This window comes from Peromyscus leucopus, chromosome 20 (assembly GCF_004664715.2).
Source record: "Peromyscus leucopus breed LL Stock chromosome 20, UCI_PerLeu_2.1, whole genome shotgun sequence".
Classification (NCBI taxonomy): Eukaryota; Metazoa; Chordata; class Mammalia; order Rodentia; family Cricetidae; genus Peromyscus; species Peromyscus leucopus.
This window is the reverse complement of record NC_051080.1, coordinates 37,276,480-37,302,089: the sequence shown is the minus strand read 5'-3', so window position 1 is coordinate 37,302,089 and position 25,610 is coordinate 37,276,480. Positions and strand designations below refer to the sequence as shown.

Sequence of the window (25,610 nt, the reverse complement as noted above, 5' to 3'; positions counted from 1 at the left end):
AAAAAAAAAAAAAAAAAAAACCCATCTTGAACTCATTGTGAGACCCGACCTGCAGCTTGAAACAGCAAGACATACTCAGGAGTAAGCAGGAATTGGAGGGTGTGAATGTCCAGGTGACTGGCTGGGGGTCCTGGGCGGGGAAAGGCTGGGGTCAGGCTTTAGGCAGGCACGCAGAGCCCTTTAGATTTGCTGTTACCCCCAAATACCCCCGGGGTGGGGCTAAGGTTGCTCAGGGTGGGGTGCATGAATTATTTCTGTTTGCTGCCTTCCTGGGGAATTGAACTGTCCCCCAAAGTGCTCACAGGAGTCAAAACTTGACCTGCACACTGAGCCCCCTGCCCAGCCTCAGAACTGTCCTATCCCCCAATCCTGCTCTAAGAAATGACTAAACAACCCCACCCCCCCACCCCCCGCCCCGGTTTTTCTAAAGAGAACATCTAGCTGGTTAACTAAGAGAGTCTGTGTGTCAGAGCGTCTACAAAAGACTTCACAACACGATAGAGGGACAAGACTGACACCCCAACATGTGGGTAGAGATTGGGGATCTTAGCAGCGTCTCTTCTTGAAAATGGGAAAAAAAAGTGCACCCTGAATTGCTTCTCTTCTGTCTCCTGGGCCCTGAACATCCTCCCCAGCTGCCCTCAGCTGCGGGAGACACCCGAAACTACAGCGGGAGCGTCTGCGCCGTGCAAGCCGGTGTCCTAACCAACAGACGAGACCCCTGTCTGGGCCCTGGCCTGAACCTTCAACTTTAGCACTTTCTGGAATTCATAAGCTCTCAGTAAAAAAAATAAATAAATATATGTCTGTCTCTCTATATATATGTATATATGTATATATCTGCATATGCACTGGAAGGGCCGCGGATGGGGTCACTTCTGAGCCTCAGCTAACCCAGACCCTCCTCAGTCGTCTGCCCAGGGGCCCGGTGCTGGCTGGCGCTATGCCACTCCCAGGTGTGGGCAAAGTATTGCTGTCTGCTCCCTGGCTCCTGAGGTAAAAGAAGGCAAGACGGGGCAGGCGGGCGGACAGCGGGTGGCAGGTCCCCCCGCAGCCCCTGGGGGCCCCTCATCTCTTCCTCTTGCTGGCAGCATCCGTTGACTCCAGCTCCCCAGGAGGCGGCTGCGGTTCAGGTGCCGAGGAGCCCAAGCCTGAGGCCAGCTGGGCCTGGCCTGGTGGGTCCTTGCGGCGGTCTGCAGCCCAGGAGGGGCTCCTGGCCAGGCCTCGGGCGGAGACAGTGGCTCCAGGACGGCCAGGTCCAGATGCCAGGCTGCTGGTACTGCTGAACTTCCTGGAGGGGGTGAGGCCCGGGGGTGGCAGCGTGGGTGGTGGGCAGAAGAGAGACGTGAGCGACAAGCTGCTGAGGGTCTCGGAGTGCTCACTGCCCGCACCCCCGCCACCGGCACCCCCGCGGCCCTCCTCATCAGAGGGGTCCATGGAGTCGTGGTGGGTGCAACCCGGGCTGGTGGAGCCGCCGCTGCTGTGGCTGCGCTGATGGGCCCGCAACCCACGCAGACTGAACAGGCCACGGCCCCGCAGGCTGAGGCGGCGCCGGGTGGCGGGGGACAGGCCAGCACGCAGCCCTGACACCTGGACCGGTGGTCCCAGGGCACGCCGGGGACTGTCGCTCAGTGTCAGACTGTCCTCCAGGGTGGTCTGCAGGCTGCCCGCTGAGCTGCTAGGGCTGGCATCCAGTGACGTGTCACTCACAGTAGCCTGCAGGGAGGTAAGAAGGGATGAAGCGCCCTGTATCATCTCCTTTCCCTGGTCCTTAGGGGACGGTCTGATGATGGGGCTTCCCTTCTCAGCGTATCCAGGATCCCACGGCATCCCCTCTGCCACATGGGCAATCCCTGGGATCTCTCAGGGCAGCTACTGTAGATGCCTCACACGGGGTCCCAGTCCCCTCTGGACAGCCTGAACCATCTTTCCTAGTCCCGATGTCAATGTCAAGCCCTTCCCGAACATAGTTCCCAGCTGCCTGTCATCCACCCACGCCTCCAGCCTGACTTCTACCACCCTGTCCCTTGTTCACAAGCTCTTCTACCTGCTCCCCATGGTCCTGCCGTATCCCAGCTGCTCCCATCCTCTCCTCTAGGTAAGCCTTCCCTTGCTCTCCCAGCCACGCCTCACCTCCCCACAGATTATACTCCCAGCATTCATTTGCTCTGCAACACACACACACACACACACACACACACACACACACACACACACACACACACACACACTTTAAACCCAGAACTGCCCTCCACGGGAGACAAGGAGTCAGAGTCCACTGCCTGCTGCAGAGCCCAGCCTGGAGAAACTGGAGATTGATTAACCCTGTCTGACTAAGTGATTACTAGGAAGCCTCCACTGTCCTATAGGATTACACATGCCTCCCCCCCCCCCAAAGGTGCTGGTGGACTTTTGTTTCATGCTCCAGAGGCCCTCTATGCCCAGTTGGCAAGGGGGCTGTGGCTCCAGCCATCCTGATACTGGAGACCATACAGCCAAGACTTCCCCTTTCCCAGCCTGACCCTCTGGAACCAAGCAATCTGTAGTCTACAAGCAGTCTAGCAATGACACCCTACCACTCAAGGCATGGTCCCAGCACTGTGTCACCCCACAAGGCCTCCCCAGTGCCACCCTCTCCCTCATCTCAAACTAGGGCCCTGTGTCAGCTGTCTGACCACCTGGGTGCTCCTCAGGGGCTGGTCTTGCTCAGATTCATCTTCGGTGTCACCTCTCAAGTCTTGTCTGCCGTGGCTGTGCTCAGTGCCTCCCCTCCTCTCCCCCCACCATCACCCGTGGCTCCAGGACACTCTTCAGCGTCCTGGATGTGCCTGTACCTGACGCAAGAGGGTGCAGTTGACACTTGGTGACCTCAGGGATGCCCAGGAGCCCTGGAGGGCGATCTTGGGCAGGGTCCCTGCGCTCATGCCCGGCTCCTGTCCCTTCTGGCTGGCCGACACCGCGGGATGGAAGAACTCAACAGGCATCTGCAGGAGAGGGCTGGAGGCATCTGGGGAGAAAGGGCTCGGCGGCGCTGCAGGGGAGGAAGAGGAGGTGCTGGGAACAGCCCAGGAGGTGGGTACAGAGCAGCAACCCTCACTTGGGTTACTTAACACTGGCTGTGAGACGCTGGGCAGGTCTCCAACTGCGAGAGCAAGAAATGCTGCTGGTGCAATTCCTGGAAAGGCTGGCTCTGAGCAGAAGGCTGCTCTCAGAGCCCAGCAGACCAGACTCCAGGCCTGACTCCTGGGCCTCGGTTCCTCTGGGAATGGGGATAGATACCCACCCAGTAGAGGCGGGATCGTTGACACTGTCAACTTGACAAGCTCTAGAGTTAGCAATGAGAGGTTCTCTGAGCATGTCTATGAGGAAGTTTCTAGATTGGGTTGGGGTTGAGAAGACCCACCCTGACTGTGGGCGGTCCCATCCCACGGGCTGGGGTCCTGGACTGAACACGAAGGAGAAAGCGGGCTGAGCACCAGCATGCATCTCTCTCTGCTTCCAGCCCGTGGATGCCGTGTGACCTGCTGCCTCAAGCTCCTGCCGCCATGCCTTCCCCCACCATGATGGACTATGTGGTTGAACTATGGGCCAAATTAAACACTTCCTTAAGTTGATTTCACCCAGGCTCTTGGTCACAGCAGTGAGAACAGTAACTAACACAAGAGGGGGCTGTGGGGATAACAGCAGGTATGGAGCACCTAGCCCAGCACTGTGCACATAGTAGGTATTCAATCACTAAGACTCAGCATCCCTCGGGCCCTGACAACTCCACATGGCCTCGCCAGGCCTGAGGGCCCCTCCTGGACAATGCAGGTATCTACCAGGCCCTGCGCTGATGGTATAGAAGCTGCTGGGTGGGCCTGGTCTGCCCATTGCGGATAGAAAGGGACAAGGCCAGGCTGGGGGAGCCTGAGGCAGGGCAGACTTTTGTATGCCAGGACCAGCAGCAGCTGCTCTGCCTGTGGCCCCCTCTGCTTCTCATAGAATGAAGAAGGAGCACAGGGTTCAGAATATGTGAATAGACACCAGTCAGCCGTGCAGGCTGCGTCCTGGTAAACGGCCGAGTTACTGAAGGGATGTGCAAATAAACGGTTAATTGAACACTTCATCAGAACATGCCTGGGGTCAGACCCTGGGCTCAGGTTTTGAGATCAGGAAATTTGGGGTCCTGGCACCCCAGCCATATGTCCAGTAGAGGCCACTGGCTTTACAGAGGGTCCATGGAAAAGCCAGTCATCCAGATATCCCGGAAGACATCTTGGGGTGGGTTTGCGGTCTTAGGGTCACTCTTGTGTTAGACTGTCTTCCTTCCTTCCACCAGCCAGGGTTGACACCCAGGCTGCTGTCATCCTCCAAGAGGGAGACAGGCAAGCCAGCTCAGTCCCTTGTCATGTCCCCAAACACAAACCAGGTCTTCAAGGAGGTTTGGGGTAGCAATCCTTTTATCACAGGGCCATTGAAAACACCAGTCTTCTAGTGACCTTGTGTGTCTATCTGAGGGACAAACGCCTTTCGGATGATTGTCTACCCAAAGGCAGTCATCTGTAAGCCTTCCTTCTGCTTGGTCATAAGAGCTGTGTGTGGCAACCTAGTTCCCCTTTCATCACAGAACACAGGAAGCTCAGTGTGACGCTTCCTTTAGACCAGGCTTCAGCTGTCCTCAGCTCCTTTTATCACTACTGTATCAGGCCTCTCTAACTGTCGGGACCCCACTTGGTTCTGGAAGGGGGAAGACAAGCAGATGCTTAGGAGCAGGGGGCGGGGAGCTGGTAAGGCGGCCAGCCCTCACCTTGGCTGCTCTCGTGTTTGAGCCAGGACTGGACGGGATTGAAGGGGATGGCCTCCATCTCACACAGCAGGCTCTCCGGGCCTGCTGACCCTGGCGGGTTGGCAAAGGAGAAAAAACATTCGTCCAGGTCTCCTGCCGGCAAGGGCTCCGGAGGCTCCAGCTCACTCTGCAGGCAAGGGGGTGACATGATCAGTAAGCTGAGGGAGAGGCGCGGCCCCTGCATAGCTGTCCCCATGCCTGGGACGCCCTTCCACTCACTACCCAACCAGCAGTCACACCTGCCAGTCCTCAAGTGGAAGGTCCTGACCTCTAGGAAGCCCTCTTGGATGCCCCCAGGCAGCCCTGGCTTCCCTGTCCCTCCCTTCCTGACTCTCACTGCCTTGAGACAGCACCCAGTCTTCTTCATATCTATAATCAAATGCTAATTCAATGTGGCAGCCACTCGGGTGAAGGCATCAGAGCAGAACAGCCCCTCCCTTTGCCGGGACTCAGTTTCCCCATTCATACTTAGGGAGAGGAGTTCTTCCTCTCTGGCCATGGCCTGGGGTCTTGCACATGGAGCAGAGGTCTATGGCATCTCTTCCAGACTTTCTCAGCTCTACGACTTCCTTGAGAACTACCCGATGTCCACTCTGAGGTGGATGGGCTCACACTTATCCCAACCTGTGACTTGCTATCTGGGTCTGACCCAAGCTGTGGCCTCAGTTAACTAGACTGTACCCCGCCTGAGCCTGACCCGGCCAGATAAATATGTACCCTGGCATCGCACATGGAGAGCAATGTAAGGAGACACCTAGCCACTTACCTTACTCTCCTTGGGGCCCTGGGGGCAGGCTGTGGGGTCCTCAAGACTCAGGTCATCCCCCAGCAGGATGGACGAGGACCTGTCTGAGTTCAGGGAGAAGGCCTCTGTCTCAGCCAGCTGCACCTGCGGGGGGAGGTGGTGGCCTCGGGTCACCCTGGGGCTGGGATGGGGCAGCCTGGGCCTGGAGCGCTGAGCAACAGGTCCCTGAAAGGACATGGGGCAGTGGTCAGAGTGGTTCACAGGCCTGCTGGGCATGGGTGGTGGGCCCACTCTGTGTAGGATCCCAGCCTGGGCGACCCATGATGGCACAGGGGCCACCCCCAACGAAAACCAGGTCTGAGTGGCCCACCTTGGCATCTGAACACACAAGCAACCATGGTACATGGTACTGTGGAGCTCTGTTGTCCACTTGCCCCAGACCAAGTGTCCATGGCTGGGTGTGGTTCTTCTATGAGGGCTACTTGCATTGCGTGCCCCTGCAAGACCTGCCATCCTGAGGCATCTGTCTCAACCATGGGACAGGAGAATTGGGCAACCCACATGTTCAGCCCCTGCCCAAGGCTCCTGGGAATAACCTCACAGCCACTGTTCCTAGAAGGCCCTGGGCCGAGCCCAGGAGTACATGTACAGGGGCATAGGAGGAGAAGAGCTCTTGGAAACAGCCTGGGAGATGGCCCCTGAGCAGGCTAGGGCTGAGCTGCCTCTGAGAGGAAGCCAGAACAAGGCTCCCGAGCGAAGTTTTGAGACACTCGGAGGGACCAGGGCCACTGTCGAAGAACAGGCACCAGCGACCCCTTCTTGGTTCACAAAGTGCAAAATGCCCTGGAAGGGACTCAAGGCTCTTGGCTGCCCCAGAAGCACAAGGAAGAACAGCTACTGTTTCTGTTCCCCCTTTTTACACCCAAGGTGCTGAGGATGCGGCTCTCTAGGCCGCACCACAGGGCGGCACTTCACAGGCAAACAAACCACTAGGACCAGTGGGATCAGTATGCTCGAGGGGCCTAGCGCCATGATGTAGCTGGAGTTTTCCTGCTTTGCCCACAGTCAGGACAAATCTCTGCCGCCCGTGCTTATTTTATAAGTGGGCTAAGGGACTGCCGGAGCTTGGCGGGACCTGGAGGGAAAACTCTCCAGCAACACCACGACTTCCCCCAACACCTCACTCCCAGGTGACTCCCAGGGAGCCAGCGCCTCTCAGAAGGCCAGTACCTCTTGCTTGTCATGGTGACACTTGTCACAGCCAGCAGGTGAAGAGTAGTGGTGGAAGATGGAGCCGGACAGGTTGTCAATGATGGTCAGCTCCCCCTCCAAGGAGTCCTTGATGATTAAAGAGACGCTGTCCAGCCACAGGGTCTCCTAGGCGGGACGGGGCAGGGTGGGGACAGGTGGGATTATCGGCTGGGTCCCTGGACTTTGGGGTGGGTGGGGCAGAGCTGCCCTCCCATTCTCTGGGCCCACAGCCTGGGACTGAGCCTCTCATCACAGGATCGCCCTATCTCAGAGCTGAACACGGAGGGACCCCAAAAGATAGGGCGCCGCCCAGCCCATCTGCCCAGCTGGCCCCGTGGCTCCTGCCCTTTGTGCCCCACCCACCCCTCAGTCCCTGCCCACCTGGGCTGGAGAGCAGCAGTGCCGGCACAGGTGGGCATCGTTGTCACCCCCAGCGCCTGCCCCTCCTGATCCATGATGGCTGGGGGCTCCCGGTGAACTAGTGGGCAGCCTCGGGCCAGGGCAGGGGCAGGGGCAGGGGCCGGGGCCAGGGCCGGGGCCGGGACCCAGGCCATGGGCCATCTCCAGCTCGATCTCAGCATCCATCTCCGCGTCCTCCTGGGCCTCCTTGTTGCTGTCGTCCAGGTGTTTCATGAGCACGGCCACCACCACGTTGATGAGCACGAACTGAGCCGTGAGCACGAAGCTCACGAAGTACAGGGGCGACACGAACTGCAGGCTGCTTAGGCAGCTGCGCTCGTCGTGGGTGCAGTCTCGCAGGGTGTCCTACCACAGGGACAGGCTGGTGGGGTCAAGGCCACCCGCCACCCGCCACAGCCGCCACAGCCGCCCAGCCACGTGCCTCACCTCCATAGCACCGAGGGCCCACAAGGCTACCAGAGGTCAGGCACAGACACACACACACACACACACACACACACACACACACACACATGCCTGCACACACACACACACACACACACACACACACACACACACACACACGCATGCACACATGCACCCACGTGCACATGCCATGTAGCCTAGGTTCAATCCCCCTCTGGAGTCCTAGCTGCCTTTATTGCCTTCATGCCCATCCAGCTTATGGAAGCCTTGTCTCAGCTTCAGCCAGATCCCTAGGGTCCTAATCCGGTGTGCTCCGGCCCTCTTCACTCCCCGCTGTGGCTCACCCCACCTCTCAGAGCCACAGGCAAAGCTGAGAAGATGCACGGGGGTTCCCCGGGCACTCACTGCTGCCCTTCAGGCCAGCCCAACAAGTTGGTCCCACCTGACCCGTCCACAGTTCCATTTCACTGGAGTCAAGGGGGTCCCTGACTCTCCTCCTGTGTACAATGGGGCATGCAAGAGTCCTGTGTCTGGATCAGCAGTACCACCATGCACCCAAGACGTGAAACTGCCTGAGTGCCCCTCAGCCGGCCCATGAATACCTTCATGATGCCGTTCCAGTTGTCGCCTGTGGAGACCTGGAAGAGGGTGAGGAAGGCCATGCCGAAGTTCTCGAAGGTAGCATGCCGGCTCATGCCCTCACACGGGTTCTCATCATTGCACACTGAGAGGGGAGAGGTGGTCAGCCTGTCGGCCAGCAGCACCCCAAACCGCCACCCCTCAGCATCCTCTCAGAATACCCCTACAGCCCTCATTAGTGCATGTGGACTGTGCCCTGTCCACGGGTGAGGCAGCTGAGGCTTAAGGAAGTGATGCGCTGACTGGGGACTCAGTCTTAGGAGCATCCGGCTTTTCTACCCAATAATCAGCTCCTGAGAGAGGTGGTGGGGTGAGGGCCGGCCCCTCTGGGAGCCCCTGATTTCTGGAACTGACCTTATATGCGGGGCTAGGCTCTGTTATTGGGGTGGCCCTGGCTTGGGACAGGCATTGGCTGGAAGCAGAGAAAGGAGGCTCCCGCGGAAGACCAGACAGCTTGAGTCCAGGACTCCACCACACAGATCTGATGTACATTCATGAGCCAGGCCTCAGAAAATACCTCATGCTAGGATTGGGTTTGGATGAGGAGTACTGCTACTGAGGCATCTCCCCATACAATGACCTCGGGTGGCAAGCTGAGGAGCCCAGTCTAGGCGGTGCTCACCCAGCTTTCCAAAGAGCTCCACTCCCAGGGCGGCGTAGATGAAGAAGAGCAGCATGAAGAGGAGGCCCAGGTTGCCCACCTGTGGAGAGAGATGGGCGGGGCTTGGGGGCCAGAGGCCTAGGGGTATTCACGAGGAGAAGGGGGAGTCCTGGGGGGAGCGCAGAGTGGGGAGGAGGAGTCCCAGGCCTGGAGAGGGGCAGGGAAGTCGATCCCTGGAGCAGGAGGGTAGAGATGAAGGACCTCAGGCCAGGAGGACAGAGGCAGGGCCAGACTCAGGGCAGCTATAACATTACACCAGGCTGAGTATGCAGACTGAGCATCCATGTCTGCTGCCCTTGTAACCTCCTGAAGGGCAAGCCTAGTGAATCATGGATTACTGAGTAAGAACTGAATGCTTAAAGCCAATGCCGTGAGCACATCTCTTGTCCCTGTGAGGGAGCGGGGGAGATGTAAAGTGCCCTGTGGCACAAGCGTGGGGACCTGGCTTCAGATCAGCAGCCATGGAAAAGCTGCCCACAGTGCTGTGCATCTGCCCTGCTGATGTGGACAGAGACGGGCAGGTCTCTGGAGTTCCTGAGCTCCAGGCTCAGGAAGATACCCTGAGAGAGAGAAGGGGGAAATAATAGAAGACACTAGATGCCACACCCTCACACACGTGTGTGTACACTCACACATACACCATCCATCCACCCACCCTCCAACGAATCTATGTCCCGTCTTTTTTTTTTTTTTTTTTTTTGGTTTTCAAGACAGGGTTTCTCTGTGTAGCTTTGCGCCTTTCCTGGGACTCACTTGGTAGCCCAGGCTGGCCTCGAACTCACAGAGATCCACCTGCCTCTGCCTCCCGAGTGCTGGGATTAAAGGCGTGCGCCACCAACGCCCGGCTATGTCCCGTCTTTTGCCCCATTTCTCAGGTGAAAATGAGACAGACTGAGAACTGAAGTTCCTGTTTAGTTACATGGATCGCAAGCGATGGGTCAGAGATTCAAGCCCAGCAAACTGTCCTTTGCTGGCCTGGGACACAACTGGGTGAAGTCAGACTTGCCTCCACAGGCCAGCGCAAGGCTGGTCACAGAAAGGAATTAGTGGAGGAATCACACACGCCCAGGGTCCCGGGAGCCTCCTGCAAATGCAGCCACCCCTGTCCCATGGCTCCTACAGGACAGAATGCCCCAGATTCCGAGCCTGGTTCAAATCTAGGCATCAGTGGGAGATTGCCTTTAACCTCACGCTATGGATGAGGCTAGAGGGCGTTCCTGCCCTACAAAGAAAATCCCTCTTGACCCTTCGAAGGCTCCTGTGATTTGAGTCAGGAGGCGGCTGAGGTAATCACTATAAAGTAAATCCCCGTGGATCACAGACTGCTCTAGAGGAGGGCTTCCTTCCCAGCTGCTCCACATTGCAGTGCAGGCTAATTAATGACATCCTACTCATTAAGGACACAAGCACTTAGCGAACACTACAAGCCACAGTGCGTGGCCCTGACAGCCGAGGAAGACCCAGCCTCACCATGGCCCACAGAGCTCAGTTTCCCGCCCTACTCAGACCAGACTGGCGGTGTTCCTAACCAGGATCCAGTCTTTCCCATCAGTCTCCGACCTTCGCCCTCAGCCCCTTAGGGCCTGAGAGCCCCAGCAGCCTCCTCATCTGTCTCCTTGCCTCCAGCCTTTCCTCCAGTCTCCTCACAGAGGCAGCTCTGCTGGAAGCCCTGTTGTCCAAATACTCCTATGGCATACGGAGTCCACAGCACAAAGCCCAGTTTAGGTCACCTCCCCTGAGGAGCCTTCCCTGATGTCCTTCTCCCTCTGTGTCAGGCAAAGTCGGTGGGAAGGGGCTGAAGTCCCATGTTCACGGCACTCTACAGTATCCATCTGTGGTGGCTTATATTGACTGTCCACTTGACAGAACCTAGATCCAGCTAGGACACAAGCCTCGGGGCATGTCTCTGAGGGGGTTTCCAGACTGGGCTGAGGTGGGAAGGCACACCCCGAATGGGAGCGGCGGAGGTTCTGGATTGGCGGAAACGGAGAAAGTGAGCTGAACACCATTGTCTCTCCCTGCTTCCCGGGTGCAGATGCAATGTGAGCCGCTGCCTCGAGCTCCTGCCGCCATGCCTCCCCTGCCGTGATGGACTGCGCCCTGGAACTGTGAGCTAAAATACAGTGGCTCCCTCTGTAAGCCACTTTTGCTGGGTATTTTGTATTGAGAAAGCGGGGAATACACCATTTAACAACATGAACTTAGACTGGGGGATTTTTTGAGGAACAAAAAAAAAAAAAAGCCCCTCCCCTGCAGCCACATGTCACTTGGCACATGCTTATGTCATTGGTTTTTTCTTTTTTTTTTTTTTAATTTTATTTTATTCAAATAAATAAATTCAAATAAATTTTCCCCATTTATTTTACATACTGAATACAGTTTCCCCTCCCTCTTCTCCTCCCATTTCCCATCTATCCTGCTCCCCATCCACTCCTCCTCAGTCTCCATTCAGAAAGGGGCAGGCCTCTCAAGGGCTTGAACAAGCCTGGCACATCAAGTTGAGGCAGGAGTGAGCTCCTCCCCTTGCATCAAGGCTGGACAAGGTCATCCAGCACGGGGAACAGGTTCCCAAAAGCCAGCTAAGCGCCAGGGACAGGTCCTAATCTTACCATCATGTGTCTCCTACTTAATCCAGGGATTTCCCCAATATCTCATGTACCCTGTGTCAACTTAGTACTGGCCTACAGAGCCCTGACAGGATGCTCGGGTCAGGGAGGCTGGACACGTGTCCATCACCACCATACCGTCATTCCCACGTGCAGCAGGCTCTGCTAGGGAACTTCCCACAAGCCAAGACCTGCTAAGAACTTGATGAGCTTTAACTGTCTGATACCTCCAACTCTGAAAGACTGTCGCCTCCTCATTCACAGGTGAGGAAGCCAAAGCGGGACCCATTAGGCCGCATGCTCAGAGCCCACCCGTGGGTCCCAGGCAAGGTGTTCAAGCTCAGGGTTCAACTCACTTCCTGTTTGCACTCAGGTACATCCCAGAACACATCCTCTCCCAGCAAATGACCTTGCCGGACTATAGATGAACCATGTTGCTTTCCCTTTGGAAATGGACAGACTACTCTCTTCCTGGACTTCTTGGATGGTGGACTTGGGACAAGGTATTTTGTTTTTGGTTTTTTTGGTTTTTTTTGTTTTTTTTGGTTTTTCAAGACAGGGTTTCTTGTGTAGCTTTGCGCCTTTCCTGGAACTCACTTGGTAGCCCAGGCTGGCCTTGAACTCACAGAGATCCGCCTGGCTCTGCCTCCCGAGTGCTGGGATTAAAGGCGTGCGCCACCACCGCCCGGCTGGGACAAGGTATTATGACCTTCTTGGTCATGCCAGATTGCCCCATCTCCCTAACTGGGAGAGACTTATTACAAAAACTACAGACCCCCATATTTTTTGGGGAGGCCACTACCCACCCTACTTAAAATCCTACTCATCCCCCAACCGTATTCTTGTGACAAGCCTCCTGTTAGAGGAATACCTCCTCCAATCAAATCTGGTACCGAAAAATGATGCTCAAACTTAGGGATACTTGCAGAATTTGCACCAGCAGTACCCTGGAGTATGGGCTGAGGATAACCCACCAGGACTGGCCATCCCCTGGGCACCAACTGTCATCCAACTACTAATTACTGTACCCAGTATGGGTCAAACAGTACCCTGTGAGCCAGGAAACCAAACAGGGGGTTGCTAAACCCAATAACAGTTTACAGAAAGCAGGGGTCCTCATCCCCTGCTGTTCCCCTTGGAACACTCCCTGCTCCTGATCCAAAACCAGGTACCATGGACTACAGAACTGTGAAGGATCCCAGAGAAGATAACAAAAGGGTTGACACCACCCATGGCTCCTGACCCCGACACACTCCTGAGTCCCCTGCCACCAGGAAAACAAGTCCACATAGTTCTGGACTCCAAAGATGCCTTCTTTGCCTCGTATTGGCATCTATAAACCATCCCATTGTTGTCTCTGAACGAACTGGTCCTGAGAGAGGGTTTACAGGCCAGCTGACCTGGACTAGGTTGTCACAAGGGTTCAAAAGTTCCCCCACACTCTTCAGTGAGGCCTTGACCTGACTTTTCAGCAGAGGCATCCAAAGGGCATCCATTATTGTATGTGGATGACCTCCTCGGAGCCTCAGAAACAGAGGAGGAATGTAAGAAGGCCAGTCAGGGTCTGAGAGAGACAGTAAAGGGACCAGGATGCTGGGTCTCAGCCAAGAAGGCCCAACTATGTGCACCCCATGTCATATACTTGGGGTACAAGTTGGAAGGAGGCAAATGAACACTTGCCCCAGAGCCAAATCTAGGCAATCCTACTGATCCCCATACCTCAAACAGAGAAACAAGTGCAGGGATTTCTGGGAAGGTCAGGTATTGCCACTTGTGGATACCTGAGGTCATGAAGCTAGCTAAGCATTGTATTCTAGTACCATTGGGGTGGCACCCAGCCCCTGCAACCAACTGACTCTGAACAAGGAGCTTCTGAGGCCTTGAAAAAGGCTCTCATTTCTGCACCAAGCCTAGCCTGCCTAGACATCTCTAAGTCCTTCTACTTACATGTGAGTGAGGCCCAAGTACTGGGTACAACCCAGGTACTGGGACCCTGGAAGAAGCCAGGAGCCCAGCTATTGCCTGTTGGCAATATTTGCCTGTTGGCCAGTTTGTGGGTAGTTGTCTCTACAGCCAAGCTGGTGAAAAGCTGACAAGTTGAACTTGGGCCAGGAACTGTTCCTAACCACCCTGCACTCTGTAGAGGCCTTCCCAAAGGAGAACCCCAAAAGGGTGGATGTCCAATGCCCCCATAATGCATTGCCAGGTAGTTCTGGACCAGCCCCACATCTGAGTCTGTAAAACCTCAGCCATCAGCCCTGCCAGCCTGTTGCCAGATGATAACCCAACAGAGCCCCTCCATGATTGCCTGGAAGTGACTGATGAGGTCCAATCTGTCACACCTGACCTAACAGATGTCCCACTGTGAGAAGCAGGAGAGGTAATGTAAACTGATGGGAGCAGTTTTGTTCAAGACAGAACCAGGTATGCTGGGCTGCAGTTGTCAACTTGGATGAGACCGTGTGGGACCAGTCCCTCAGTTGAGGGACCTCAGCACAAAAGCCCAGGCACTTTGCTGGGGGAAGGACAAAGCTATCATTTTCTACAGCCCATGTCCATGGGACCCTCTATCAAGAAAGGGGACCCCTCACCTTTGTGGGAAAGGAAATAAAAAAAACAAAAAATCTTGACCCTACTAGAAGCCATATGGCTGCCACAAAAAAAGAAAGGAAGGAAGGAAGGAAGGGAAGGAGGGAGGGAGGGAGGGAGAGAGAGAGAGAGAGAAAGAAAGAAAGAAAGAAAGAAAGAAAGAAAGAAAGAAAGAGAGAAAGAGAGAAAGAGAGAGAGAGAAAGAGAGAGAGAGAGAAAGAGAGAGAGAGAGAAAGAGAGAGAGAGAGAAAGAAAGAGAGAGAGAGAGAAAGAGAGAGAGAAAGAGAGAGAGAGAAAGAGAGAAAGAGAGAAAGAGAAAGAAAGAAAGAGAAAGAAAGAAAGAAGCCATTGTCCACTGTGAAGGGCATCAAAAAGGGGATTCCCTAAAGGCCCAAGGAAGCAGGGCAGCAGACTTGGTCCATGGAAGGTGGCCTTAGAACCAATGAGGACTCTCCAGATCTTGGTTACCCTGACCAATTCCAAATTTCTCCAGTGTCCAAACTACGCACAGGAAGAAAGTAGTGGTCAAAGATGAAAGAGGTCAAACAGGAGGCGAATGGATGGTGGTTCTTACCAGACAGGAGTCCTGTATTCCCTGATGCTGTCAGGAGACAAATGGTCACCAAACTCCACCAGGCCACCCACCTGGGGGCATCCAAAACTGCTGAGTTACTCAGACCCAGATAGTACATCTTAGACAAAGACATTGTGTCCAGAAGCACTACTTATGCACAAGTGAATTCCAAAGGAAGAAGAAAAGCCCCAGGAGGAGTCCATGCCCGAGGAAACAGGGAGCCATGGAAAGTAGATTTTATAAAACCCACAGTTCATTGGTATGTTAGTTTTCATAGACACCTTCTCTAGATGAGTGGAAACCTATCCTACCTGAATGGAGACAGTCTCAGTAGGCACCAAGAAACTCCTCCAAGAGTTGATTCCTAGATTTGGATTGCCCCTCTCCCTGGGGTCTGACAATGGACCAGCCTTCACAGCCAAAGTTTCTCAAAATCTGGCAAAGGTCCTAAATGTTGTTTGAAACTACATTGTGCCTCTAGGCCACAAAACTCAGGTCAGATAGAAAGGATGAACTAAATATGTCTTTGAGACTGGCAAATAATGGGCCAGTCTCCTATCACTTGCTCTTATAAAGGCCAGGTGCACGCCATATTGAGACTATTTTACCCCATTTGAAATTACGTTTAGGAACCCTCCCTGTCTCCTCCCTAAGCTAAGGGTGTTCATCAGGAAGAAATTGATAACCACTGCCTCCTCAAGTCCTTTCAGACCCTGCAACAAGCCCAGAGAGCTATTCATCAGACAGTTCAAGAGGCCATGGCCTTGTCCATATTTGAGCTTGCCCACAAGTTACAGCCTGTTGATATTGTGTGGGTAAAGAGGATCCTGACCCAGAGCCTGGAGCCAACATGGGAAGGCCCATACCCTGTGGTCCTCACCACCTCTACAGGAGTGAAGGTTGCCGGCGTCATCCATGACTCCACCACACTCCTAGCTGAGGAGGCTACAGAGGACAAAGACAGAGAGGGCTTGTCACCAGGTCCTCCAAACCCATTAAAGATAAGACTGGCATAGGCCTTATGACTATGATTGTCCTATTTTGTCTTCTTTGTTCCCCTGTGGGAAAAGCTCAAAATCCCCACGAGCCAGGACCTTGGGTGTGGGGACTAAGAAAGAATGGAACTGGGGAGCTGATACCCAGTTGAAACTGAATGTCCACTGAAACTAACCCACTTCCAGGTAGGTTTCTGTAAAATATGGCATCCAGAGGCAACTGGAAGAAGAGGCCACAAAGGAGGCCACAAAGGCTCCTGGGGATATAGATCCACTTTTGAGTAGATGGGGCTCCAATCTGCCCAATACTAAACCTGCTCGACTGATGGCCCCCCAAACTACCAAGAGCCAGGTGAATACCACTGTGCTCAGTGGGGTTGCGAACACAAGTTCTCCTAAGGGCACACTGACACTTTCATAGTCCTAGAAAGAAAACCATCACAATCTGCCTGTAATTTCACTAGTCTTAGGCAATGCAATCCCGTATCCAACCTGTGCAATGCAAAGTTAGGGCCTGGCAGGAAACTGAAGGTCATTACTGGGATACTGGCAGAACCCAGGGAGTCAGGTTATATGTGAGTGGTCAAGACCCAGGCTGCAAATTTACTATCCAAAGGAAACCTCCACCTAGAGTTATCTGGCCCATCTGTGCTAAACTGGCCCATCTTGATACCCCTGGAATACGAGCCCCCTAAAGTGGCAAGCCCCAAAACTCCAATATCCGCAGGAATTCCTTTGGTAACCATGGAGGGTAAAGGTCCAAGAAGCAGCAGAAGCCAGCCCTCCAGTGCTTGGGATGCTAGAAGGAGTCAATAGGTTCCTGAACCATTCTCAACCAGGGAAAGCCTGCTGGCTATCCCTGGATCCCAAACCCCCATATTATGTTGGGATAGGAACTAGTCAAACAGTACGCCCCACTTCCAATCCTGAAAACTGTAAATGGGACCAACCTAAGCTCACCCTGGGAGACCTCCAAGAAAAGACTGCTTAATGGCACTAAGATACCCTCTAGAAAGTTCTCCCTGTGCAGATTCCTGTAGCCATGCATGGTAGGTTAACTCCAAGAAGAGCAGATAAGTGTATTTCCAATCCCCAACTGTTATTTGGACTCCTTGCACTAATAGCTTCACCACGTGGGCATCTTTCGAATCTTCTGCACTGGAGGAGACCTCATTCCTTTGAGTCCTCATGAGTTCCCCCAGGTACTCATCTGTAAGGAAGAACTAGGCAAGGCTAATCGAAATCTAGATGGCGGGCTGGCCTGTCTGTGCCAAGTCATCCCCATTCCCATCCCCCTATTGGCAGGGAAAATGGAATCATAGGCTCTACTAGGGTTGGCACTTCAGCCCCAGTTGTGGAGAATAAGGATTTTAAGGAACTCAGTGCTCAAGTAAACACAGACCTAGGCCATCTGGAAAATTCTATATCCCATCTGGAAACTCAGGTAGATTCCTTAGCAGAGGTTGTATTTCATGAAACAAGGAGGTCCCTGTTTGGCACTGAGAGAAACCTGTTGCTTCTACAACAACCAGTCAGGGTAATTAGAGAAAATTCAGCCATGGTCAGAAATACCATTGAAGAAAGAGAAAAGAGACATCAAGAATCTGATGACAGGTATCAACCTTGTTCTCCTGGTCCCCCGGTTAACTCCTCCACTTATGGCCATTGCTGGGCCAGTGATCCTTTTGCTCTTAGTCCTCACTGTAGGACCCTGCTTGCTCAGCTGCCTACTTAACTCCGTAAAGCAGAGAATAAATTCTGTTAAATTCTTAGTGCTGAGGGGACAGTGTAACTCCCTGCCCTAAGATGATGCCACAGTTTGATTCTGCCCTAAGATGATGCCACAGTTTGATTCATGCCCATACAACTAGTAGGGAATGTAACAGTCCTCAGACCTTAGCACATTGAGTCTATGTTAGAGGCACCATTGTGACCTTAAAACCCAGCACATAGGCCCCAACACCTGCCATCCTGGGAACAAAGTCTTAAAATCTATCAAAGACCCAATCTATAGTTCCAGAGAAGTCCCTAAATATACAAATCTTGCTTTCTTTTCTTTTTTCTTTTTCTTTTTCTTTTTTTTTTTTTTTTTTTTTTTTTTGGCTTTTGAGTTCCACTTCTTGCTAACTGAAGTGTGTCAACCAGAACGTGCTTTTTGTGCATAAAAAATCCAAGAGCTGCTGGGCGGTGGTGGTGCTCGCCTTTAATCCCAGCACTTGGGAGGCAGAGGCAGGCGGATCTCTGTGAGTTTGAGGCCAGTCTCGTCTACAAAGCGAGTTCCAGGACAGTCAGGGCTACACAGAGAAACCCTGTCTCAAAAAAACAAAAACAAAAATCCAAGAGCTCAGGGTTGCTGATTTGGGTGAGTTCCCCATGCTTTAAGAGTGTCTGTGTGGTAGTCTCTGGTGGGCTTACCTTGCAACACTGGGAAGCTCACACCAAACTCCAGAACAGAACTTAACAGGGGTCCTCAGTGGAGGTCCCCAAGAGAATCTACTTTGCCTCCATTTTGTGTGTGATCTATCTATGCCTTTGACTTTTAGGAGACATAAAGTTTCCTGTGTGAATAATAGTGGGTGAGTGAATGTGTGCGCGGGTCAGCTGAGCACAGGCACTCAGACATGGCTGGGGGAGGGGCTAACACTGCCCAAGTATCAGGCAGATGACAAATGCCCCTGGTGAGCCAGATCCTAGCTCACCTTCCTCTGACCAGGGCCATGGTCCTACCTAGTTAGTGTCCCCTCACTCAGCCTGGGGCTTGTTCTTCCCCTCCCGGAAGGCTGCATGGGGACCTCATCATCCATTACCTGACATCTTCCCATAAGGCCACTCTTCAAGGTTCAGCTCAAGAGTCAGCCTCTCTGGTTTCCTAGGGAGTAACTTGTGCCTCTTCCCTTCTGGGGGCAGAGCACAGGCCTCTTCCCATAGGACTCGGAAATGTCTAGCTCCCCCACCAACCTAGGGGCTCCCAAAAGCACTGTATGGGTCCTCAGAATCCTCATAGGGCTGGACATAGAGTGGATGCTGGTGACTATGTTGTGAGTTCCCCAAGATAAGCAGGAGAGGCTCAAATAACTTCCCAGGGAGGGGGCTCTGCCCTGGGTCTTGGCAGGCTGGGGAGGAGGGAAATCGAAGCCTGCATCCTTCCAGGCCCAGGCCCACACAACGAACCCTAGATTTTAAGGCAGGGTTCCGGGAGGGTGTGGCTCTTACCTGGGGCAGAGCCTGTACCACGGTGTCCAGCAGGGCCCGCATTCCCGTGGCCATCTTCAAGAGCTTCAACACTGTGGGTGACATTCAGCCCTGGCTGTCAGTTCAGGCGATGAGTGTGTACACCCGAGTGTGGACACGCAAGGGTGTGAACTCGGAGAAGGGGGGGGGGAGGCACAGAGCAGTATGTGATCAGAGTTCCCTCTTGGGCACCACATAAGACTATGGCTGCAGGGTCTGGAAGGATGGCCCGGTAGTTAAGAGCACTGGCTGCTCTTCCAGAGGTCCTGAGTTCAATTCCCAGCACCCACATGGAGGCTCACAACGGTCTATAACTGTAGTCCCATGGAATCCAATGCTCTCTTCTGTTGTGTACATGTACATACAGACAAAATACCCATTTACACAAAGTGCACAGATAAATATTGGTAGAGAGAGGTGTGTGTGAACCAAACAGAATACAAAACGGGTACAGAAAAGCCCAAGACCACAAAACACATAGCATGGAGTGAGGGGAACACAGGTGTGTGGATGAATGAGTCAGTAACTGCTGTATCAAAGCTGGCTGACACAAGGATCTACATCCCTTCCTGTCCCTTCAGGCTAAAGAGGACTCTGGTGCCACAGTTTCTGCACATCTCTCTCTCTCCTTAGAACATGGAGGCAATGGGCAGGAGGTGGGCAGAAGAGCAAGAAACACCCAGCCATCACTTGGCAATAAGATTTTGAAAAAGTGGGGAAATCTTGGTGATGAAGGAAGGGCTTCCGGGGAGAAAAGGAGGATTCTAAGACATGTTGAGGGCTGTGTCCCTGCTACGGTGCTGGAGAAATGCCAGATAGCACACAAACCTGGAGCTGAGTCCTGAGACTGAACCACACAGATGGTGCTGTCGTGAGGAAGCAGAGGTGTACACAAGTATGGGGTAGGCGTCTCGGTGTGTGGGAGGCTGTGCACACACAGGGTGATACATGGGCTTCTTTGGGATCCTGTTCTGCCCTACTCAGCAGAGAGCCTCTCTTGTTCATATGTTCTACCTCTCATCCCACTCCTAAATGCTCTCTCCTAGGCAATGGGGAGTCCCCTTCCTGATCCTGCTTGTCTCTGTCCTGTCCTGTCTCCTACTTACCCCGGGCGATACGCAGAACACGCATGATACGGATGATGGTAGGATTGATGGGCAGGGCTGCGTTGATCTCAATCTCCTCCAGGGTAATGCCCATGACGGACAGCAGCACAATGGCCAAGTCCAGCTGATTCCATCTGTACAGCAGGGCAGTTGAGGCAGGGGTGAGAATCGGGGGGCGGGGAAGCATAGTGGCTCAGACACACCTGAGTGAAGGGTCATCTCTCAGCACGTCACACTCCGGTGGGGCCCACTATAATGTGTGAATACCCTTTCTTCTACCCATCCTCTATGATACCAATGAGTCTGTCCCCCTTTTTTCCTTCCTAAACATGGAACTGCCCAAGCTGACATGGAGCTGCCCAAGCTGAAGAAACATCTCTGGCCTCCTATAGTGGAGGAGGCATGGACTCTGACTTCTAAGTCTAAATCCTAAACTATCTAAATATTCTAAACTATCTTTGGGTAGCATTTGGCCAATCTGTTGAGAATTCTGAGCCTCAGCTGCTTCCTCTGAAAAGTTAGCATAGGGCAGACCATGTTCTGTCTTCAGGTTACAGAGGACCCACAGAAGATGAGCTGAGATAGACTATATCCATCCAATGAGACTTAATGGCTTCCTGTCCAGGGGTCTAGTCAACAGCTAGGAGTCCGTGACCATCAATAGCTAGATGTTACTGGCTCTTTCAGGCTTTTCCAAAAATCAGGACTTCTTCCCAACCCTGCTCTGTCTTAGTATGACTCAGCCACTCACCGGTCCTTGAAGAAACGCCTCAGGCCAAATGCCACCAGCTTCAGCACAGCCTCCAGCACAAAGACAGTGGTAAACATGTAGTTGCAGTACTTGAGGGCTGTCTCTAGGGACTGCAGTGGGGGGAGAGAAGCATGGTCCAGGACTATGATCTGCCCCAGAACCTTTCTACAACCAGGGAGTCTCTGCCTTTTAAGGGGAGAGTTTAGTCCATTTACATTTAATATAATGTTTTGTTCCTTTTTATTCATTTATATTTATTTTCATTCCTTATGTCTTCATGTGTGGTAGTCATTTCACATTGTTATTTCCTTATTTGTGTTGGCCCAGCCCAGTTGCTCCTCTTTGCAGACAGTATGGGGTAGTGGTTAAGGATTCCCCAACCTAGACCACATAGATTTGAGTACTGGCTTAGCACTTGTTCCTTATTTAATCTATGATCTGAGACAGTGTTTGAACTCTCTGACACTTAGTTTCTTCAGTTAAAATTTTTGGAAAATAACCCCAGCTGCCTATCAGAAAGCTGCTGGGATGATTAAATAAGCTAACAATTGAGTACTGGGCACAGGACAAACAATTGGTCATTGTGAACTGTAATAATCCCATTTCTCCACATTACTTTGGAAATTCTACAGTTAGAATTTCCTGTAGAATGTTCACTCTGCCATGGTTTCCTTCCTTTTCACTTCATAATAGCCTTCTCTGTCCACTGAAATAAGATGCTAATTCTTCACTCGGAGACTTGGCTCCACCTTTGCTGCCAACTCTGCTGAGAGGAATCTTTTAGAAAGCACCTTCCCCTTACATTCTTCTCAGACATGCTGTCTGACATCCATTCCGAGGATGCCTACCATGGGCCTATCCCCAGAAAGTCATCTTCTAGACACAGAATACTCAGTGGGCAGTGGAGACCCCAGTAGGCTTTGAACACAAATCTAAGTTCCAATTATGGCTCTGCTACCTGCTCTCTGAGGCTCAACTTCTTCATCTGGAAACCCCAAGCAAAGGTTCTCCCAACATTGACATTACTATGAGGTTGAAAGCATGCACCATGCCTTGCAGAGTCCCTATTAACACACCATAACCACTTGTAGTCTAGGTTGATCCCCAATCCCACCTCCCCCACACTCCCGGAACGAGTGACCTTTCTCCTTCAAGCTTCTAACTCACCAGGACCTCCTCCCACCAAGTGCCTGGAATAAGCCCATCATGGAGGGACTTCATAGATGCTGTAGTCAGCTGGCCCTCTACCCAACCCTGTCCCAGAGGTGGGATCCTGCTAAGGCTGGTTCTCACCACGTGACCTTAGACTAGCGGGTGACCCCAAGACTCACTGTAGGTTGGTTGTAGTGCTCCAGGGACATGGTGACCACGTTGAGGCAGATGATGAAGGTGATGAAGATGTCCAGGTAGTGGCTGGTGCACATGGAGTGGATGAGCAGCCTTGTAGGGCAGTAGGTGGCATAGTAGGGCAGCCTCTGAGCCTCTGCAGGGAGCACGGGAGGGTGGCACAGACCACATGGGGATGGACCAAGAAAAGAGAGGAGAACAAAGGCAGGAGAGACCATGGATTGGGAGAAAGCGAGAGAGAAGCATGCTGGCTCACACCAGGTCCTAGATGAGAGTTAGCACTCCTCTACCAGCCGGGGCACCGTGAGGGAAACCATGAGACACGGGGAGCAGGCAGCAGAGATGCTAGGGCTCACATTATTCCCAAATGCCTCCCCAAAAGGCCCATGATAAGGACTCTAGGTCTGATAGGTAGAGACAAGGGTCCTAAGGATGGCTGTCCAGGGGTGGATGACTGTCCCCAAAACTATACAGGACTTGCATGAGGAAAAACACGAGGGGAGGTGTGTTCTGAAAGTTCCCACTCAGAAAGACTGCCTCTGTCTCAGCCTGTGCTGGAGCGCCCAGCGCTTCACTCGGGTGGGCAGTGATGTCATCACTGAAGGCCTCAGGGGTAGCCTGGACAAGTAGATGCTGGAGAAGGGGGCTGGGCCATGGGCAGAGGATGGATTAAATCTTTTGCTCCCTTCCATTTCCAAAAGCCCAGCAGGCCTCAATCAGGCCCACCCTAGGGCACCACCCAGGAGGCACAGCAGTGGATAGAGAGACCCTGCCTATCCCAGCCTCCACCATCACCCTCGGGCACCGCCCAGGAGGCACAGCAGTGGATAGAGAGACCCTGCCCATCCCAGCCTCCATCATCTGCTCACTACGGCGCTTCTTTTCCAGGCGCCGTAACCGCTTCTCCTCGCGCCGCCGCGCCTCCTCAGCCTCCTGGTGCTGCCGGCACTTGTGGAAGTTCTCCACCACCACGCCCACGAACATGTTGAGCACGAAGAAGCTGACGATGAGCAGGAAGGAGATGAAGTACAGCAGCATCCAGGGGTTGTGGTTGGTCACAGGCTGCAGGAGAGGCAGAGCAAGCGCTGAGGAGGCTGGTCTGCACAGCAAGGCCACAGACGCACACTTGGTTTCACCAAGCCTTTGGTGATTCAGGGGAGTTAGGACAGCTTGCCTCCAAAGCGTAAACAAAGTGAAAACAACACAGCAAATGGGAAATGTCTAGCCTGGGCCTGACCCGAGTCAGGAGGTCAGCAAAAGGACCCTCTCCGTCCCTGTTCCTGTGGTTGTCTTTACACACATTGATCTGCTGTCTATTCACTGACTACCACTTATTCACCTATGCAAGCATTCATCTACCCACCATCTACCCAACTCCTCTGTCACCCACTCACTCATCCATCCACCCACCCACCCACCTACCCACCCATCTATCTCATCCATCCATCTACCCATCCATTCATCCACCATCTTTCCAATCCATCTAGCCATTATCCACCCATCTACCCACTCTCCCACCCACCCATCTACCCACTCACCCACCCACCCATCCACCCATCTACCCACTCACTCACCCACCCATCCACCCATCTACACATTCACTTATTCACCCATCCACCCATCCATTCATCTACCATTTTTCCAATCCATCTAGCCATTATCCACCCATCTACCCACTCACCCATTCATCCATCCATCCATCCACCATATATCCAATCCATAATTCCATTACTCACCCATTTACCCACTCATCTATCCATTCACCCACTATCTATCCAACCTATTTATATCTACCCATCATCCCACCTACTCATCCATCCATCTATCTGCCCACACATCTTTTCACCCATGAACCCAGTCATCTACCCATTCACCCACCCCCACTCATTCATATCTTTTAGTTTAGTTTAGTTTAATTTTTTTTTTGAGACTGGCTTTCTCTGTGTAGCCCTGGCTGTCCTGAAATGCACTCTGTAGACCAGGCTTGCCTCGAACTCAGAGATCTGCCTGCTTCTGCCTCCTGTGCTGAGATTAAAGGCATGCATCACCACCACCTGGCCCTTCATTCATTTTCTTATCTATCTATTTGTCTGTCTGTCTATCTATCTATCTACCTATCTATCTATAGACCTAGCTGTCTGTCTGTCTGTATCTGCCTATCCATCCATCCATATATCCATTCACCCACTCACAGACTCATCTATGTACCTGCCCATCCATCTATTCATCTACCTTCCCACCCACACCATATCCATCTATCTACTCACCCATCCTCCCATCCACTCACCCACCTACCCACTTATCCATCTATCCATCCATCTACCATCCATCCATCCACCCAGCTTTCCATCCACTCAACCTGCCACTCCCCCACCTACCCACCTACCCACCACCCACTTATTCATCCATCCATCCATCCATAAACAAAGCAGAAAACAAAGTGAGCAGGAGGCAACCAAGCACGGAATAGTGGGTGGAGTCCACTGCTAGGAAGAGGAGAGAGGCGAACGAGGAGTAGAGGGACACTCACAAGTGTACTCATCACCCCTGGCCCTCCTCACCTCCTCTAGCTCCAGATCTAATCTGGTGGGTCCTAGGAGACCAAGAGCCAGAGGTGACTTACGGGTGCCTCCCCACCATCCTCAGCAGCTGTGGCCCAAGCTATGCCCACCTGCTGGTCTACAGCAACAGCATCCAATCCATTATACATGATATTCACCCAGCCATCCTTGGAGGCCAGGACAAAGAGGGACATCAGAGCCTGAAAGACAAAGGAAGGGGTGGGAGTAAGAGATGTGGGTACACCAATCTTCCATTGTTCTGCCTCTAGGAGACCAAAAGACAGAGGTCGTCCTTGAGTAGTAGAGCTGTGCCCTCTGCTGATGGCCTCTCTGAACACCTACTGTGTGCCTGTTGGCTGCTATTGTGGAGGTAGAAGGAGAACTGGAGCCAGACTCCCGAGCTACCATCTCAGCTCCAGCAGTAACTGTCTATGAGATGTCCAGCAAGAAAGTCCATGAGCTCCCATGCCCTAATCCACGCACGGCAGGAGCACAGGATCCTGTGAAGGGGGCAGCGAGTCTTTAGATGGGAAGCTTCCTGACAAGGCTGAGGGGCTGTGCTATTGTCACCCCAGGAGTCCCCAGCACCTGGAATCAGAAGCTTAGGAGCCCTGGGTCTCAACCCAGCCTCCGGCGTTAAGTCAAGTGTGAGAGTGTAGACCTGTGAGTGAGCATCAGGGAATCTACCATAGGCCACCAGTGAGGGGACCACCAGTGAGCAGTGGGGCAAAGAGAGGGGCCACCAGTGAGGAGGGCACCAGTGAGGAGCCACCAGTGAGGGGGGCACCAGCCTGGACCCTGCTTCTTCTTGCACCCTGGGGAAAAAGACAGTCCCCTCTCTGCAAATTCCTAGCTGCCTGGAGGCCTTTGTGGGGCTAGGGAACAGAGGCTCTCTGGAGGC

General features: G+C 53.3%; 1 protein-coding gene across 3 annotated transcripts in view; it reads right to left on the bottom strand.

The window, feature by feature from the left end:
- Positions 1 to 414: 414 nt before the first annotated feature.
- Cacna1i (calcium voltage-gated channel subunit alpha1 I) overlaps positions 415 to 25,610 on the bottom strand; it is a 115,606-nt gene continuing 90,410 nt past the window's right edge. Inside the window, exons 24-37 of one of the 3 annotated variants that reach the window (XM_037197681.1) lie at positions 24,820 to 24,909; positions 23,018 to 23,210; positions 22,133 to 22,284; positions 20,802 to 20,911; positions 20,051 to 20,184; positions 18,927 to 18,997; positions 8,911 to 8,989; positions 8,252 to 8,373; positions 7,206 to 7,589; positions 6,804 to 6,950; positions 5,595 to 5,798; positions 4,790 to 4,955; positions 2,835 to 3,031; positions 415 to 1,716 (exon numbers count right to left, since the gene is read on the bottom strand). In XM_037197681.1, the coding sequence (XP_037053576.1) occupies positions 1,069 to 1,716; positions 2,835 to 3,031; positions 4,790 to 4,955; positions 5,595 to 5,798; positions 6,804 to 6,950; positions 7,206 to 7,589; positions 8,252 to 8,373; positions 8,911 to 8,989; positions 18,927 to 18,997; positions 20,051 to 20,184; positions 20,802 to 20,911; positions 22,133 to 22,284; positions 23,018 to 23,210; positions 24,820 to 24,909 (2,697 nt within the window). In that variant the 3' untranslated portion in view covers positions 415 to 1,068. The remainder of the gene's footprint in view (positions 1,717 to 2,834; positions 3,032 to 4,789; positions 4,956 to 5,594; positions 5,799 to 6,803; positions 6,951 to 7,205; positions 7,590 to 8,251; positions 8,374 to 8,910; positions 8,990 to 18,926; positions 18,998 to 20,050; positions 20,185 to 20,801; positions 20,912 to 22,132; positions 22,285 to 23,017; positions 23,211 to 24,819; positions 24,910 to 25,610) is intronic. The other 2 variants (XM_037197682.1, XM_028871186.2) reach the window with 2 other exon arrangements.